The sequence below is a fragment of the Salmo salar genome, chromosome ssa01, assembly GCF_905237065.1.
Source record: "Salmo salar chromosome ssa01, Ssal_v3.1, whole genome shotgun sequence".
Taxonomy (NCBI): domain Eukaryota; kingdom Metazoa; phylum Chordata; class Actinopteri; order Salmoniformes; family Salmonidae; genus Salmo; species Salmo salar.
The window spans coordinates 130,389,935-130,406,203 of record NC_059442.1 but is presented as its reverse complement, the minus strand read 5'-3'; the positions used below and the strand labels follow the sequence as shown (position 1 = coordinate 130,406,203).

General features: G+C 45.3%; 1 protein-coding gene across 4 annotated transcripts in view; it reads left to right on the top strand.

Annotated features, from left to right (window-relative positions):
* Nucleotides 1–16,269, top strand: part of LOC106561157 (ras-specific guanine nucleotide-releasing factor 2) — a 76,774-nt gene that overhangs the window by 52,628 nt on the left and 7,877 nt on the right. For 2 of the 4 annotated variants that reach the window (XM_045689044.1, XM_045689050.1), the window contains exons 8-18: nucleotides 2,518–2,636; nucleotides 2,944–3,107; nucleotides 12,540–12,606; nucleotides 12,714–12,850; nucleotides 13,036–13,118; nucleotides 13,254–13,502; nucleotides 13,810–13,902; nucleotides 14,146–14,690; nucleotides 14,788–15,015; nucleotides 15,373–15,479; nucleotides 15,906–16,018. In XM_045689044.1, coding sequence (XP_045545000.1) covers nucleotides 2,518–2,636; nucleotides 2,944–3,107; nucleotides 12,540–12,606; nucleotides 12,714–12,850; nucleotides 13,036–13,118; nucleotides 13,254–13,502; nucleotides 13,810–13,902; nucleotides 14,146–14,690; nucleotides 14,788–15,015; nucleotides 15,373–15,479; nucleotides 15,906–16,018 — 1,905 coding nt within the window. The remainder of the gene's footprint in view (nucleotides 1–2,517; nucleotides 2,637–2,943; nucleotides 3,108–12,539; nucleotides 12,607–12,713; nucleotides 12,851–13,035; nucleotides 13,119–13,253; nucleotides 13,503–13,809; nucleotides 13,903–14,145; nucleotides 14,691–14,787; nucleotides 15,016–15,372; nucleotides 15,480–15,905; nucleotides 16,019–16,269) is intronic. The other 2 variants (XM_045689056.1, XM_045689052.1) reach the window with 1 other exon arrangement.

The window sequence follows — 16,269 nt, the reverse complement described above, 5'->3', positions numbered from 1 at the left end:
TGTAGTTAACAGTGGTTGTGTAGTAGATCATGTAGTTAACAGTGGTTGTGAAGTAGATCATGTAGTTAACAGTGGTTGTGTAGTAGATAATGTAGTCAACAGTGGTTGTGTAGTAGATAATGTAGTTAACAGTGGTTGTGTAGTGGATAATGTAGTTAACAGTGATTGTGTAGTAGATAATGTAGTTAACAGTGGTTGTGTGGTGGATAATGTAGCTAACGGTGGTTGTGTAGTAGATAATGTAGTTAACAGTGGTTGTGTAGTAGATAATGTAGTTAACAGTGGTTGTGTAGTAGATAATGTAGTTAACAGTGGTTGTGTAATAGATAATGTAGTCAACAGTGGTTGTGTAGTAGATAATGTGGTTAACAGTGGTTGTGTAGTAGATAATGCAGTTAACAGTGGTTGTGTAGTAGATAATGTAGTTAACAGTGGTTGTGTAGTAGATAATGTAGTTAACAGTGGTTGTGTAGTAGATAATGTAGTTAACAGTGGTTGTGTAGTGGATAATGTAGTTAACAGTGGTTGTGTAGTGGATCATGTAGCCAACAGTGGTTGTGTAGTAGATAATGTAGTTAACAGTGGTTGTGTAGTAGATCATGTAGTTAACAGTGGTTGTGTAGTAGATCATGTAGTTAACAGTGGTTGTGTAGTAGATAATGTAGTTAACAGTGGTTGTGTAGTAGATAATGTAGTTAACAGTGGTTGTGTAGTAGATCATGTAGTTAACAGTGGTTGTGTAGTAGATCATGTAGTTAACAGTGGTTGTGTAGTAGATAATGTAGTTAACAGTGGTTGTGTAGTAGATAATGTAGTCAACAGTGGTTGTGTAGTGGATAATGTAGTTAACAGTGGTTGTGTAGTGGATAATGTAGTTAACGGTGGTTGTGTGGTGGATAATGTAGTTAACGGTGGTTGTGTGGTGGATAATGTAGCTAACGGTGGGTGTGTAGTAGATAATGTAGTTAACGGTGGTTGTGTAGTGGATAATGTAGTTAACAGTGGTTGTGTAGTGGATAATGTACTTAACAGTGGTTGTGTAGTAGATAATGTAGTTAACAGTGGTTGTGTAGTAGATCATGTAGTTAACAGTGGTTGTGTAGTAGATCATGTAGTTAACAGTGGTTGTGTAGTAGATAATGTAGTTAACAGTGGTTGTGTAGTAGATCATGTAGTTAACAGTGGTTGTGTAGTAGATCATGTAGTTAACGGTGGTTGTGTGGTGGATAATGTAGCTAACGGTGGTTGTGTAGTAGATAATGTAGTTAACAGTGGTTGTGTAGTAGATAATGTAGTTAACAGTGGTTGTGTAGTAGATAATGTAGTTAACAGTGGTTGTGTAGTAGATCATGTAGTTAACAGTGGTTGTGTAGTGGATAATGTAGTTAACAATGGTTGTGTAGTGGATAATGTAGTTAACAGTGGTTGTGTAGTAGATAATGTAGTTAACAGTGGTTGTGTAGTGGATAATGTAGTTAACAGTGGTTGTGTAGTGGATAATGTAGTTAACAGTGGTTGTGTAGTAGATAATGTAGTTAACAGTGGTTGTGTAGTAGATCATGTAGTTAACAGTGGTTGTGTAGTAGATCATGTAGTTAACAGTGGTTGTGTAGTAGATCATGTAGTTAACAGTGGTTGTGTAGTAGATCATGTAGTTAACAGTGGTTGTGTAGTAGATCATGTAGTTAACAGTGGTTGTGTAGTAGATCATGTAGTTAACGGTGGTTGTGTGGTGGATAATGTAGCTAACGGTGGTTGTGTAGTAGATAATGTAGTTAACAGTGGTTGTGTAGTAGATAATGTAGTTAACAGTGGTTGTGTAGTAGATAATGTAGTTAACAGTGGTTGTGTAGTAGATCATGTAGTTAACAGTGGTTGTGTAGTGGATAATGTAGTTAACAATGGTTGTGTAGTGGATAATGTAGTTAACAGTGGTTGTGTAGTAGATAATGTAGTTAACAGTGGTTGTGTAGTAGATCATGTAGTTAACAGTGGTTGTGTAGTAGATCATGTAGTTAACAGTGGTTGTGTAGTAGATCATGTAGTTAACAGTGGTTGTGTAGTAGATAATGTAGTTAACAGTGGTTGTGTAGTAGATCATGTAGTTAACAGTTGTTGTGTAGTAGATCATGTAGTTAACAGTGGTTGTGTAGTAGATCATGTAGCCAACAGTGGTTGTGTAGTAGATCATGTAGTTAACAGTGGTTGTGTAGTAGGCAATGTAGTTAACAGTAGTTGTGTAGTAGATAATGTAGTTAACAGTGGTTGTGTAGTAGGTAATGTAGTTAACAGTAGTTGTGTGGTAGGTAATGTAGCCAACAGTAATTGTGTGGTAGGTAATGTAGTTAATAGTGGTTGTGTAGTAGATCATGTAGTTAACAGTGGTTGTGTAGTAGGTAATGTAGTTAACAGTAGTTGTGTGGTAGGTAATGTAGCCAACAGGAATTGTGTGGAAGGTAATGTAGTTAACAGTGGTTGTGTGGTGGATAATGTAGCTAACGGTGGTTGTGTTGTCAGGATGATGCATGATGAGGTGAGCGATACAGAAAACATTCGTAAGAATCTGGCCATCGAGAGAATGATCGTAGAAGGCTGTGACATATTACTGGATACCAGCCAGACATTTGTCAGACAGGGTGAGTACACACACACACACACATACTGTACAAATGCACTCACTAACTAACTAACTCACACACACACACACACACACACACACACACACACACACACACACACACACACACACACACACACACACACACACACACACACACACACACACACACACACACACACACACACACACACACACCAGCCAGAATCCAGAGCATTATAAGATGGTTACCTGTAACTGTCATCAGTAGTACAGTATGTGTAACTTATGTTTTTGTTTTTTCCCCCTCCCACCAAACACACACACACACTCTCTCTACCCATCAGGCTCTCTGATCCAGCTCCCATCCAGCAGTGAACGGGGCATGCTCAGTAAGGTCCGTCTGGGCTCTCTGTCCCTCAGGAAGGAAGGAGAACGACAGTGCTTCCTGTTTACAAAACACTTCCTTGTCTGCACACGCACCTCCGGGGGAAAGCTGCACCTGCTCAAGGTGAGAGTCAAACACACACACAGACACATATGCATGTACAGATGTCAGATCTTAATTTGATCGCTGTTATGTCGCGTGAAATTTTCCTGCGCAACAGGGACTTCAAATGAGCCTCATGATTTAGATGCTTTCACAAAAACATATTCAGGGGGCAGTCGAGTCATTCAGACCAGTGCCAGCTATCAAAATCCTATTCTGTCTCTGACTTTGCTCAAAGGCTCAAGCTAGACAATGTCCTACTGCTACTGTAGGCCTATGGGTCCTACCAACGCCACATTCATATGGACTTATCTGAAATGTGTGTCCGTTAGGCATATGGATTTATTTTTTTATCAGCATGAATTAGATTGAGCAATAAAAGCCCCACTTTTATTCCTTAGGCCGGGATCCACACTAAGCAGCTGTTGCAAGAGCGCATTTTTCACTGGCTGTCCACTTGTTTCAAAAACAATGATTGATAGGCAGCTTAAACTTCTTGAATTCAACCATTATTGGGTTCAAATACACATTTAGATTTGTGAACAGCCATCCACAACAACCACAATCCGTACGGCGCAAATAGCTAAATGAGAGAGCAGCAGTGTGATTCACATCAATGCGCTATTGTCACGTCCTGACCATATACTTAGGTTTTTTTGTATTATATTTGGTCAGGACGTGGCAGTTATGTTTGGTTATGGTATAGTGGGGTTGTGAGTGTTGGGGTAGGTTCTAGGTTAGGTATTTCTATGTGGAGTTTGGTGAGTGTATGTCTGTTGGGTTAATTGGGGTTGGGACTCTCAGTTGAAGGCAGGTGTTGTCTATCTGCCTTTGATTGAGAGTCCCATATAGTGGGGTGTGTTTGTGTTTGATTTTTGTGGGTAATTGTAATTTTGCACTGTGTTTCGTTTCACCTGTGAAACTGTCACCTTTCTCCTCTGCGTGTTTATTTTGTTTTGTCGTTTCCATCTAAAATAAATATGATGTGGAACAGTCAACCTGCTGCGTATTGGTCATCGAGTGATTTCGACATATCTTCCGATGAGGGAGAATACGAGGAACGTGACAGAATTACCCACCAACAACGGACCAAGCAGCAGAGGAAGGAGCAGCACAAGGAGAGGCACCAGGAGAAAGGCTATCTGGAGTCATGGACTTGGGAGGAAATCCTGGACGGGAAAGGACCATGGACTCAAGCTGGGGATTATCGCCGCCCACAGTGGGAGATCGAGGCGGCGAGAGCTGAGAGGCGCTGGTATGAGGAGAGGGAGCGCAACGGACACGGGAGGCAGCCCCACAATTTTTTGGGGGGGGGGGCACACGGGGAGATTGGCGGAGTCAGGTGGTAGACCTAAGCCAACTCCCCGTGCTTACCGGAAGCAGCGTGGTACTGGTAAGACACCGTGTTATGCTGTGGAGCGCACGGTGTCCCCAGTGCGCGTTCAAAGCCCGGTGCGCTACATACCAGCCCCCCGCAAGTGCCATGCGAGTGCAGGCATCGAGCCAGGGCGGATGGTGCCAGCTCAGCGCGTCTGGTCTCCAGTGCGCCTCCTCGGTCCAGGTTATCCTGCGCCGGCGTTGCGCACTGTGTCTCCAGAGCGCTGGGAGGGTCCAGTTCGCCCAATGCCTGCTCTCCGCCCGTGCCGGGCCAAAGTGGGCATTCAGCCTGGAGTGTGGGTAAAGAGTGTCCGTACCAGAACTCCAGTGCTCCCCCACAGCCCGGTTTATCCTGTGCCTCCTCCTCGGACCAGGCCTTCAGTGGGTCTCCCCAGCCTGGTGAGTCCTGTGCCACCTCCCAGGACCAGGCCTTCAGTGGGTCTCCCCATCCTGGTCCGTCCTGTGCCACCTCCTCGGACCAGGCCTCCAGTGGGTCTCCCCATCCTGGTTCATCCTGTGCCACCTCCCAGGACCAGGCCTTCAGTGGGTCTCCCCATCCTGGTTCATCCTGTGCCACCTCCCAGGACCAGGCCTTCAGTGGGTCTCCCCATCCTGGTTCATCCTGTGCCACCTCCCAGGACCAGGCCTCCAGTGGGTCTCCCCATCCTGGTCCGTCCTGTGCCACCTCCTCGGACCAGGCCTCCAGTGGGTCTCCCCATCCTGGTTCATCCTGTGCCACCTCCCAGGACCAGGCCTTCAGTGGGTCTCCCCAGCCTGGTGAGTCCTGTGCCTGTGCCCAGGGCCAGGCATCCATCATGTCTCCCCAGCCTGGTGAATCCTGGGTCAGGGCCGTCGGAGGATCCGACACCGGGTGCGGCCCAGAGGATCCGACACCGGGTGCGGACCAGAGTATCCGACAACCTCTTGCGACCCGGGACTGAGGGGAGCTGCCTGTGACCCAGAACCGGGTGAGTCTGGTCACAATTCTAAAATAAAGTTGATTAACTATGACTGTGATGATTCTGCCTACAACCCAGAACCGAAGGAGTCTGCTTACAGCCTGGGACCGACGGAGTCGGCCCACGAACCAGAACCAAAGAAGTCTGCCTACTGTCCTAAGCCCAACAGGTCTGTCTACGGTCTGTTGGACAGTAGGCCAGAACCGGAGCCACCTCCAATATAGGTGGGTTGGGGAGGGGGGTGTAGCACTGTGCCGTCGTTGACGGCAGCCACCCTCCCTTCCCTCCCTTTAGTTAGGAGGTTAATTGTGTGTTGTTTTTTTTTGTTTTGTTTTTTTCTGTTGGTTTTGTGCATTCAGTGTATGCACCTTTAGGGGGGGGGTAATGTCACGTCCTGACCATATACTTAGGTTTTTTTGTATTATATTTGGTCAGGACGTGGCAGTTATGTTTGGTTATGGTATAGTGGGGTTGTGAGTGTTGGGGTAGGTTCTAGGTTAGGTATTTCTATGTGGAGTTTGGTGAGTGTATGTCTGTTGGGTTAATTGGGGTTGGGACTCTCAGTTGAAGGCAGGTGTTGTCTATCTGCCTTTGATTGAGAGTCCCATATAGTGGGGTGTGTTTGTGTTTGATTTTTGTGGGTAATTGTAATTTTGCACTGTGTTTCGTTTCACCTGTGAAACTGTCACCTTTCTCCTCTGCGTGTTTATTTTGTTTTGTCGTTTCCATCTAAAATAAATATGATGTGGAACAGTCAACCTGCTGCGTATTGGTCATCGAGTGATTTCGACATATCTTCCGATGAGGGAGAATACGAGGAACGTGACAGCTATGTAGATATCAATAATAAGTGATATCCGTATTGCTGTAGACTACACCACTGCTGTCATCCTTACCTCCAAGCGTTTATTCATGTTGGATAATCTTTGGATGCCGACAGCAGTCGTACCATTGGAAGACATAGCTTGGACTGTAGCCTACAAAAAGCCCATTCCTGCTCTTTACCCGCGATCCATCAAATACATTTGGTGTGTCATCATAGTGGTCTCTGACTTGTGGTCAGACTCGCTCAGGTGGAACAAACTTGAACTTGCGCCTTTTTCAATGCTGATTTGAGTGTCATTGAGAAACGTATCCCAAAAAAATGTGCAAGCATCCTTTCCAAATTTAAAAGTCATCCTCGGAGTAATCATCAGGTTTTTCAAAAGTATCTGTAATCTGATTACAATATTTTTGCTGTTAACGTAACGGATTACAGTTACCGTTTTTTGTTGTTGTTGCAATCCCTCACATGTAACGGATTACGTGTAATCTGTTACTCCCCAACCCTGATAGGCTACACCTAAACTATACCCTAGTGTAGCCTATCAAAACGAATCACACATAGGCCTGTAATATCAGATGTAAAGACGAGATGTAAAAGCAGGCAAAAAAACTTGGCCCATGATTTTTGAGATCTACAGTGTATTATAAAAAATAAAAAAAAGATTTTAAGGTTTATCCTGAACGTAAGGTTATGAGTCAACTGTCAATATGTAGTTCAATCATGGCCTGGGGTGGTCTAGTTGTTAGGACCGCTGCTTTATAATACCGACATGTCTGTAATACCAACATGCTTCAAATAGACCACCACAGTCCCTGTGCACAAGAACGCTAAGGTAATCTGCCTAAATGACTACTGACCTGTAGCAATCACGTCTGTAGCCATGAAGTGCTTTGAAAGGCTGGTCATGGCTCACATCAACACCATCATCCCAGAAACCCTAGACCCACTCCAATTTGCATACCGCCCCAATAGATCCACAGATGATGCAATCGCTATTGCACTCAACACTGCCCTTTCCCATCTGGACAAATGGAACACCTATGTGAGAATGCTATTCATTGACTACAGCTCAGTGTTCAACACCATAGTGCCCACAAAGCTCATCACTAAGCTAAGGACCCTGGGACTAAACACCTCCCTCTGCAACTGGATCCTGGACTTCCTGATGTGCCGCCCCCAGGTGGTAATGGTAGGTAACAACACATCCACCACGCTGATCCTCAACACAGGGGCCCCTCAGGGGTGCATGCTCAGTCCCCTACTGTACTCCCTGTTCACACATGACTGCACGGACAGGCACGACTCCAACACCATCATTAAGTTTGCTGACGACACAATAGTGGTAGGCCTGATCACCGACAACGATGAGACAGCCTATAGGGAGGAGGTCAGAGACCTGGCCGTGTGGTGCCAGGACAACAACCTCTCCCTCAACGTGATCAAGACAAAGGAGATGATTGTGGACTACAGGAAAAGGAGGACCAAGCACGCCCCCATTCTCATTGACGGGGCTGCAGTGGAGTAGGTTGAGAACTTGAAGTTCCTTGGTGTCCACATCACCAACAAACTATCATGGTCCAAACACACCAACAGTTGTGAAGAGGGCACGACAAAGCCTGTTCCTCCTCCCTCAGGAGACGGAAAAGAATTGTCGTGGGTCTTCAGATCCTCAAAGCTTCTACAGCTGCACCACCGAGAGCATCTTGACTGGTTGCGTCACTGCCTGGTATGGCAACTGCTCAGACTCCGACCGCAAGGCACTACATCCAGGACCTCTATACCAGGCGATGTCAGAGGAAGGCCCTAAAAATTGTGAAAGACTCCAGCCACCTTAGTCATAGACTGTTCTCTCTGCTACCGCACGGCAAGCGATACCAGAGCGCCAAGTCTAGGTCCAAAAGGCTTCTTAACAGCTTCTAGCCCCAAGCCATAAGACTCCTGAACACCTAATCAAAGGGCTACCCAGACACCTCTTTTACGCTGCTGCTACGATCTGTTTATTATCTACACATGGTCACTTTAACTCTACCTACATGTACATATTACCTCAATTACCTCGACTAACCGATGCCCCCGCACATTGACGCTGTACAGGTACCCCCTGTATATAGCCTCGCTATTGTTATTTTACTGCTGCTGTTTAATTATGTTACTTTTTTGTCATTCTTTTTTTTACTTATCCTATTTTTTACTTAACACGTTTTTCTTAAAACATTGTTGGTTAAGGGCTTGGACGTAAGCATTTCACTGTAAGGTCTACACCTGTTGTATTCGCCGCATGTCACAAATAAATGTAGGTTTTACGTATAGGCCTACCCTGTCGGCGTGGGTTCGAATCCATCCCATACCCTTCTGGCACAAATAACAAAGTCTCGCCAATTGACTTGATTTAGTTACACATTTCAAGTATGGACAGTCCAAGGATATTTTACCCCCGATCTTGATAAGAAATCAGCATACTAGACACTTTTATTATAAAGACAGATGTTTTTAATGGATAACATACTGTAAAAAGGAAACTGATAAGAAAACCAATATCTCAATATACAATAAAGATATTTATCATACAAGAGCCCAAACTCCGAGTGATGTTTCAAGTGTTTACTCGGCGAAGATGTAACAGTCGAATACATACTGTACATTCAGTACAGCACCGTGTTCATTTATACCCTTAGCTCTCACCCCCTCCCTTCCACAAAGATGTACTTCAGTACTTTTCCATCAGCCAGGATTTATTTGTGCTCCTCCGTGCATTTCACAGTCAGGAGAGGCAATGAGTAACTGGGTGTAGACATTCCTACAGTCTACTGCAATCCATTAAATAATTGGACTTCTCATGCACAAAAGCTTAAACCCAACACTACTTTCACTTTCTAAGGATATATAAAAACAATCTATTCATACTAAGAGTGTCACGGTTGTCGTAGAGAGAAGCGGACCAAAGTGCAGCGTGTGTGTGGTTCCACATTTTATTTATACTGTGAAACTATGCAATAAATAAATACACTGAATGAAAAAACCAACAAACCGTGACGCAGAGATGAACACATACACAACTCAAAATTAATCTCCCACAAAACCCAGGTGGAAAAAAACCCTACTTAAGTATGATCTCCAATTAGAGACAACGAGGACCAGCTGCCTCTAATTGGAGATCATCCCAAACAAACCCAACATAGAAATATAAAACTAGAACCTGAACATAGAAATACAAAACATAGAAAACCACCTCCTGTCACGCCCTGACCTACTCTACCATAGAAAATAACATCTTACTATGGTCAGGACGTGACAAAGAGGACATAATGGTATAAAATAGTAAAGATATAAAACAGTCATTTTAAATCTATTAACAAACAAAATAATAACAGTGGGCTACACCAACGTTAGTTTCATACAAAGTGTGGGGTGAATTGCCACAGTGGATTTGCCATGGTAAATTAGGAAATACTTGATTTATTTTGTACGGAATTCTTGTCAAATAGATAAATCACCCTTAGTATGTTCAAAAAGGACTAAGTTGTTCCGATGATAATACCAGCCAGAGGGCGAACATATCTTGAAAGACTTTGGTTGCAACCAGGACTAAGGCAACACCGACATCATCTTTTAGGGAGCCGTAATCAGGTGACCAACAACGGCTGCAATTGAGATCAGCTGTGCGGGTGAATTTAGCACATATTGATGGTTTAACAAGACATCAGCTGGTGATGATCTAGCACCATCGATGGTTGCAATTGGTCCCTTGTTATTTGATTAATATTCCAATACATTCTCTAAGTTACCCAATGCATAATGAATGGTGTGAAAACTGATAGAAGGCTACTGTCTGTGTTTCCCTGTCTGAGTTGATGAGCTGATTTGGGCCATCAGTTGATTGATAGATGAAGGCCCGCCATAGAACGATACACTTTCCTCCAGTGCTCACCCACGTTTTATAGATTTCCATTACCAAACTGTTATGCGCTGGCTACAGTAGCAAAGGCCTGCTGTGCTTCCAGTTTGATGCCGGCATTTGAAGTCATCCTTGTTGTGGATTGAAAGCCTGTATTGTGTGGCTTTAAAATGTCATTTCTTAAGGCTGTCAAGATGTGTATGCGTTTGAGCCTATCCAAAGACTATTTTGTTGAGTTGAGACACGTTTCTTTGATGTGTAAATTATCAGACTATTCGTTTTACTTCTTGAAAACATTGAAATGAATGCAATTAACTTGTGGGCCTAATGTAGGCCATAGGCTATCTAAATGAATTGAAGTCTCTTTTTGTTGCTTACATTGAAGAGCTTGAACAGTGTCGGAAAGATGGAGAAGATAGGGGGAGTCAAAGGGCAGTAGGCCGGATTCAAACCATATGTGTGCCAGGGTCAGCTGTTGTAACCCCTGGACCACACAGCCACTGAGGCCATCAATCATCTATTCTTGCTATTGCTTGCCTTGCACATATAATAAAACAATTTATATATATTTTTTTTTTAATGGATTTTCACAAAAGAAAAATAAGTCTATCCCCTACAAATATGCCCGTTTATTATAATCCATATAAGAATTCACACAAGATGCGCTGTAGCCTGCACATAGTCTACATAGGCTGCTTGAACAGGCGCCCAGTGGACCTGCGGTCTAAGGTACAATGTAGGTATGGTGCTGAATTGTACACAAACACCGCTTCAGCTGCCCCCTGGTGGCGATTCTTAATATTTCTTCAGATATTAAAATCCTCTTTCTGCAGGATTATTTTCCTCCTGTGACAAAACGGGTCAAATTAAGATGCGACATCTATACTTTCACGTGGTCAGACACATGCACATATATACATACGAAATGTGATGATATACACTACCGGTCAAAAGTTTTAGAACACCTACTCATTCAAGGGTTTTTCTTTATTTTACTATTTTCTACATTGTAGAATAATAGTGAAGACATGAAAACTATGAAATAACACATATGGAATCATGTAGTAACCAAAAAAGTGTGAAACAAATCAAAATATATTTTATACTTGAGATTCTTCAAATAGCCACCCTTTGCCTTGATGACAGCTTTGCCCACTCCTGGCATTCTCTCAACCAGCTTCATGAGGTAGTCACCTGGAATGCATTTCAATTAACAGGTGTGCCTACTTAAAATTTAATTTGTGGAATTTCTTTCCTTCCTAATGTGTTTGAGCCAATCAGTTGTGTTGTGACAAGGTAGGGGGGTAAACAGAAGATAGCCCTATTTGGTAAAAGACCAAGTTCATTAGAGTTACCAGCCTCAGAAATTGCAGCCCAAATAAATGCTTCACAAAAACACATCTCAACATCAACTGTTCAGAGAAGATTGTGTGAATCAGGCCTCCGTGGTTGAATTGCTGCAAAGAAACCACTACTAAAGGACACCAATAAGAAGAAGTGACTTGCTTGGGCCAAGAAACACGAGGAAAGGACATTAGACCGGTGGAAATTTGTCCTTTAGTCTGGAGTCCAAATTTGAGATTTTTGGTTCCAACCGCCGTGTCTTTGTGAGGCGCGGTGTGGGTGAACGGATGATCTCCACATGTATATTTCCCACCGTAAAGCATGGAGGAGGAGGTGTTATGGTGTGAGGGTGCTTTGCTGGTGACACTGTCTGTGATTTATTTAGAATTCAAGGCACACTTAACCAACAAGGCTACCACAGCATTCTGCAGTGATACGCAATCCCATCTGGTTTGGACTTAGTGGGGCTATCATTTGTTTTTCAACAGGACAATGAACCAACACACCTCCAGGCTGTGTAAGGGCTATTTTACCAAGAAGGAGAGTGATGGAGTGCTGCATCAGATGACCTGGCCTCCAGAATCCCCCGACTTCAACCAAATTGAGATGGTTTGGGATGAGTCGGACCACAGAGTGAAGGAAAAGCAGCCAACAAGTTCTCAGCATATGTGGGAACTGTTGCAAAAGCATTCCAGGTGAAGCTGGTTGAGAAAATGCCAAGAGTGTGCAGAGCTGTCATCAAGGAAAAGGGTGGCTATTTGAAGAATCTCAAATATAAAATATATTTTGATTTGTTTGACACTTTTTTGGTTACAACATGATTCCATATGTGTTCTTTCATAGTTTTGATGTCTTCACTATTATTCTACAATGTAGAAAATAGTAAAAATAAAGAAAAACCCTTGAATGAGTAGGTGTTCTAAAACGTTTGACCGGTAGTGTATGTAGTAGAAAACATTTGTATCTCAAGCAGATTTTGACACATTTCACCTTCCCTCTACACGTGCGTGTTAGATGTATGGCCTCTAACCTCTGCCCTTTGACCCTCACAGCAGGGTGGGGTGTTGTCCCTAATAGAATGTACCCTTGTAGAGGAGCTGGATGCCAACGATGAGGACTGTAAGTATCTTTCATAAAATAATAAATCAATGAATAAGTAAATTCAATCAATCAATCAATACATCAACAAACTATTGATCTTGATCCTTCCCACCACCCTCCTGTAGACAATGCAGGAGGTCAGGGCTTCAACCACCTGGAGTTTAAAATCGTGGTGGAACCCCCTGATGGCCCCGCCTTCTCTGTCGTCCTATTGGCTCCCTCTCGCCAGGAGAAAGCTGCCTGGACCAGTGACATCAGTCAGGTAAACATACCTGGGGATGAGATGCCCAGTCCCAAATCAACTCCTACACCTACTGCTTCTACAAACCTCTACACTGATTTTGAAAGAGGTTCAGCACCATGGACAGTAACATGACTGTCTCTCTTTCTCTCTTTTCTCTCTGTCTTTCGTTCGTTCTGTACCTTTTTCTTTCTCTCTGTCTATAGTGTATAGATAATATCCGCTGTAATGGCCTGATGACCAGCGTATTTGAGGAGAACTCTAAAGTAACTGTGCCGCACATGATCAAGTAAGAGCCCAAATAAAGACTGTATATTCTTTTCCACGTCAGTGAGGGTTTATAATCCCCAGGTTATCCAATCCCCTTCGCACATCTGGGAGATCACCCAATAGCTGATGATCTTATTGATACTTGCCCCACCAGGTCGGACGCACGGCTGCACAAAGATGATGTGGACATCTGCTTCAGCAAGACGCTCAACTCCTGCAAGGTCCCCCAGATCCGCTACGCCAGCGTGGAGCGGCTGCTGGAGAGACTGACTGACCTGCGCTTCCTCTCTATCGACTTCCTCAACACCTTCCTCCACACGTACAGGATCTTTACTACCGCTGCTGTGGTCATGGACAAACTGGCCGACATATACAAGAAACCTTTTACCTCTATACCGGTCAGGTAGAAAGATATACAGTATGAACCCACACACACATTGTCTTCTCATGCCACATCACTCCATCACTCCTTCATCCATTCTGTCTCTTCCTCCCTCTATCCTCGTATAATAGACATGCATGCTGACCATCACTCTCTCTGTCTCTTTCCTTCTCTTTCCTCCCCCTCCACTCCACTCCCCTCCTCCACTCCTGGTTTTGCACCCCTCCTCACCCCCTCCTTCAACATCTTTCCCTTCGATACCTCCTCTCCCGTACTCTCCTGCCCTCTCCTCTTCTCCTTCTCTCCTCCACACCTCCTCTCCTCTCAGGGTTCAGTATCACTCCTCCGATCGTCTGTCCATCACGTCTCTCTGTCCTGACTACAGTCTGAAGATCACACGGCTTGCTCTGGACCAAAAAGAGTGACACTCTTTTTTTCCTTTTTTCTTGTACATTCTCCTCTTTTCACTGCCTCTCCATTGACTCTTTCATTAGTTCATTTCACTCATACAGCCTTTCAAACAAAAATACCTTTTCTTCTCGGTTTTAGTTCAGAGGGCTAACATAGATGTTACGTAGGTTTCTCATATGACATAGGAATAATCAAGTGCTTCCTTTTTGTCTTTATCCTCCTCTTCTTCTCCCATCCCTCTGTCCCTCCTCAGGTCTCTGGAGTTGTTCTTTGCCACCAACCAGGGGACGTGGGGAGGCGAGCACCTCAACAACAAATCTCCCCGTCTCTGTCGCAAGTTCTCCTCTCCTCCTCCTCTCACCATCCCCTCCCGCACCTCCTCCCCGGTTCACTCCCGCAAACTCTCCCTCTCCTCCCCGGTCTCCTCCAAGGCAGGAGTCCTAGACCTCTCCACCCCTTCCTCCTCTGCTGCTAACTCCCCCACTTCCTCTCACCCTCCCTCCATCTCCTCTCCCCCTCCCAATGCCACCAAGCCCCCTTCAGGGTTTTCCTCCCCTCCTCCCACCTCCACCCGGGCTCCATCGGGGTTCTCGTCCCCCCCTCCCACCTGCACCCGGGCTCCCAGCCTGCCAACAGTCCTGGGGGTCTCCACCTCCCCTCCCACCACCACAAAAGCCCTTCTAGAACTGAGCCGCCCCACCGGTTCACCGGAACCTGTCCCCCCAACGCCGGAAGAGGGAGGAGATATGCCGCGCATCGACGCATTCTGTGGAAAACTCAGACGCAGCATCCGCAGGGGTAGGCTGGCACACACACGCACAAACACAGACACACACACACACACACACAAACACAGACACACACTCACTGAGTGCCTGTATATTTTAATTAACAGCTGTTTTGGAGACTGTTTCTCTGGAGAAGTTCCTCCCAGAGTCTAACCCTCAAGTCAGCGAGGACCGCGTCCCCCTGACAGAGTCCCCCTGTCGCTCCCCCTCTACACCCAGACACATGCGATACAGACAGTCTGGAGGTTCCACGGGGGAAAACAATCGTGGTACTATGTCACCAGCCTCAGCCTTCGCTATTGCCACGGCAGCCGCCGGACATGGCAGTTCCCAGGGTAACAGACAACATGAACAATAACAACAGTCTTACCAGCAGCATTTACCATTTCACCACAAGTGCTCTCTCTCTCTCTCTCTCTCTCTCTCTCTCTCTCTCTCTCTCTCTCTCTCTCTCTCTCTCTCCACTCTCTCTCTCTCTCTCTCTCTCTCTCTCTCTCTCCACTCTCTCTCTCCACTCTCTCTCTCTCTCTCTCTCTCTCTCTCTCTCTCTCTCTCTCTCTCTCTCTCTCCACTCTCTCTCTCTCCCCCCTCTCTCTTTCTCCACTCTCTCTCTCTCCCCTCTCTCTCTCTCTCTCTCTCTCTCTCTCCTCTCTCTCTCTCTCCCTTGCTCCCTCCCTCGCTATCTCTCTCAGGTTTCAATAATAGTGAGAGGACTTGTGACAAGGAGTTTATCATCCGTAGAGCTGCTACCAACAGAGTCCTCAACGTACTGCGTCACTGGGTCTCCAAGCACTCACAGGTCTGAACCACATACACACACACAAACACTGCCTGCCTACCCCCTGCTGTCCTCTGTCCAACTCTCGTGACGCCCAGAGAAATGTCACCCTGCTCCACTGGGGCACCCTGGTGTACTGCCCTCTGTAGCAGACAGGACTGTTGCTCTTGAACAAACCCCAGCTCTGACACTACTGTTGCCACCATCTGCTCTACGGGGCCTGGACACACATGCACATTTACAGGATGGTCAGCCCTCTCCTGTGTCCTGGCGTGTAAGTGACCATACATGCTGAAACAGACTGATGTTGACGCAGAGAGAAGAGGTCAATTTATGCTCTATAGTAATTCTGATGTGGAAGGGAGTGAGTGAAGTTTACAGCCTCCTCTGAAGAAATGACTGGGGGAAATGATCGCTAAGTTGTGTGTGTGTTTGTGCGTGTGTCAGGACTTTGAGATGAACAGTGAGCTGAAGGTGGGTGTAATGACCCTGCTGGAGGAGGTGCTACGAGACCCCGACCTGCTGCCTCAAGAGAGGAAAGCCACTGGAAACATTCTAAGGTAAACACACGCAGACACACACACGCAAGCTAAAGTGCAAGCACACACACACTTGCAGACACACACACAGACACACACACAATCTCACACACACAATCTCACACACACAATCTCACACACACACACACACACACACACACACACACACACACACACACACACACACACACACACACACACACACACACACACACACACACACACACACACACACACACACACATGCTTAAGTACAAGCTCGCACACACTCA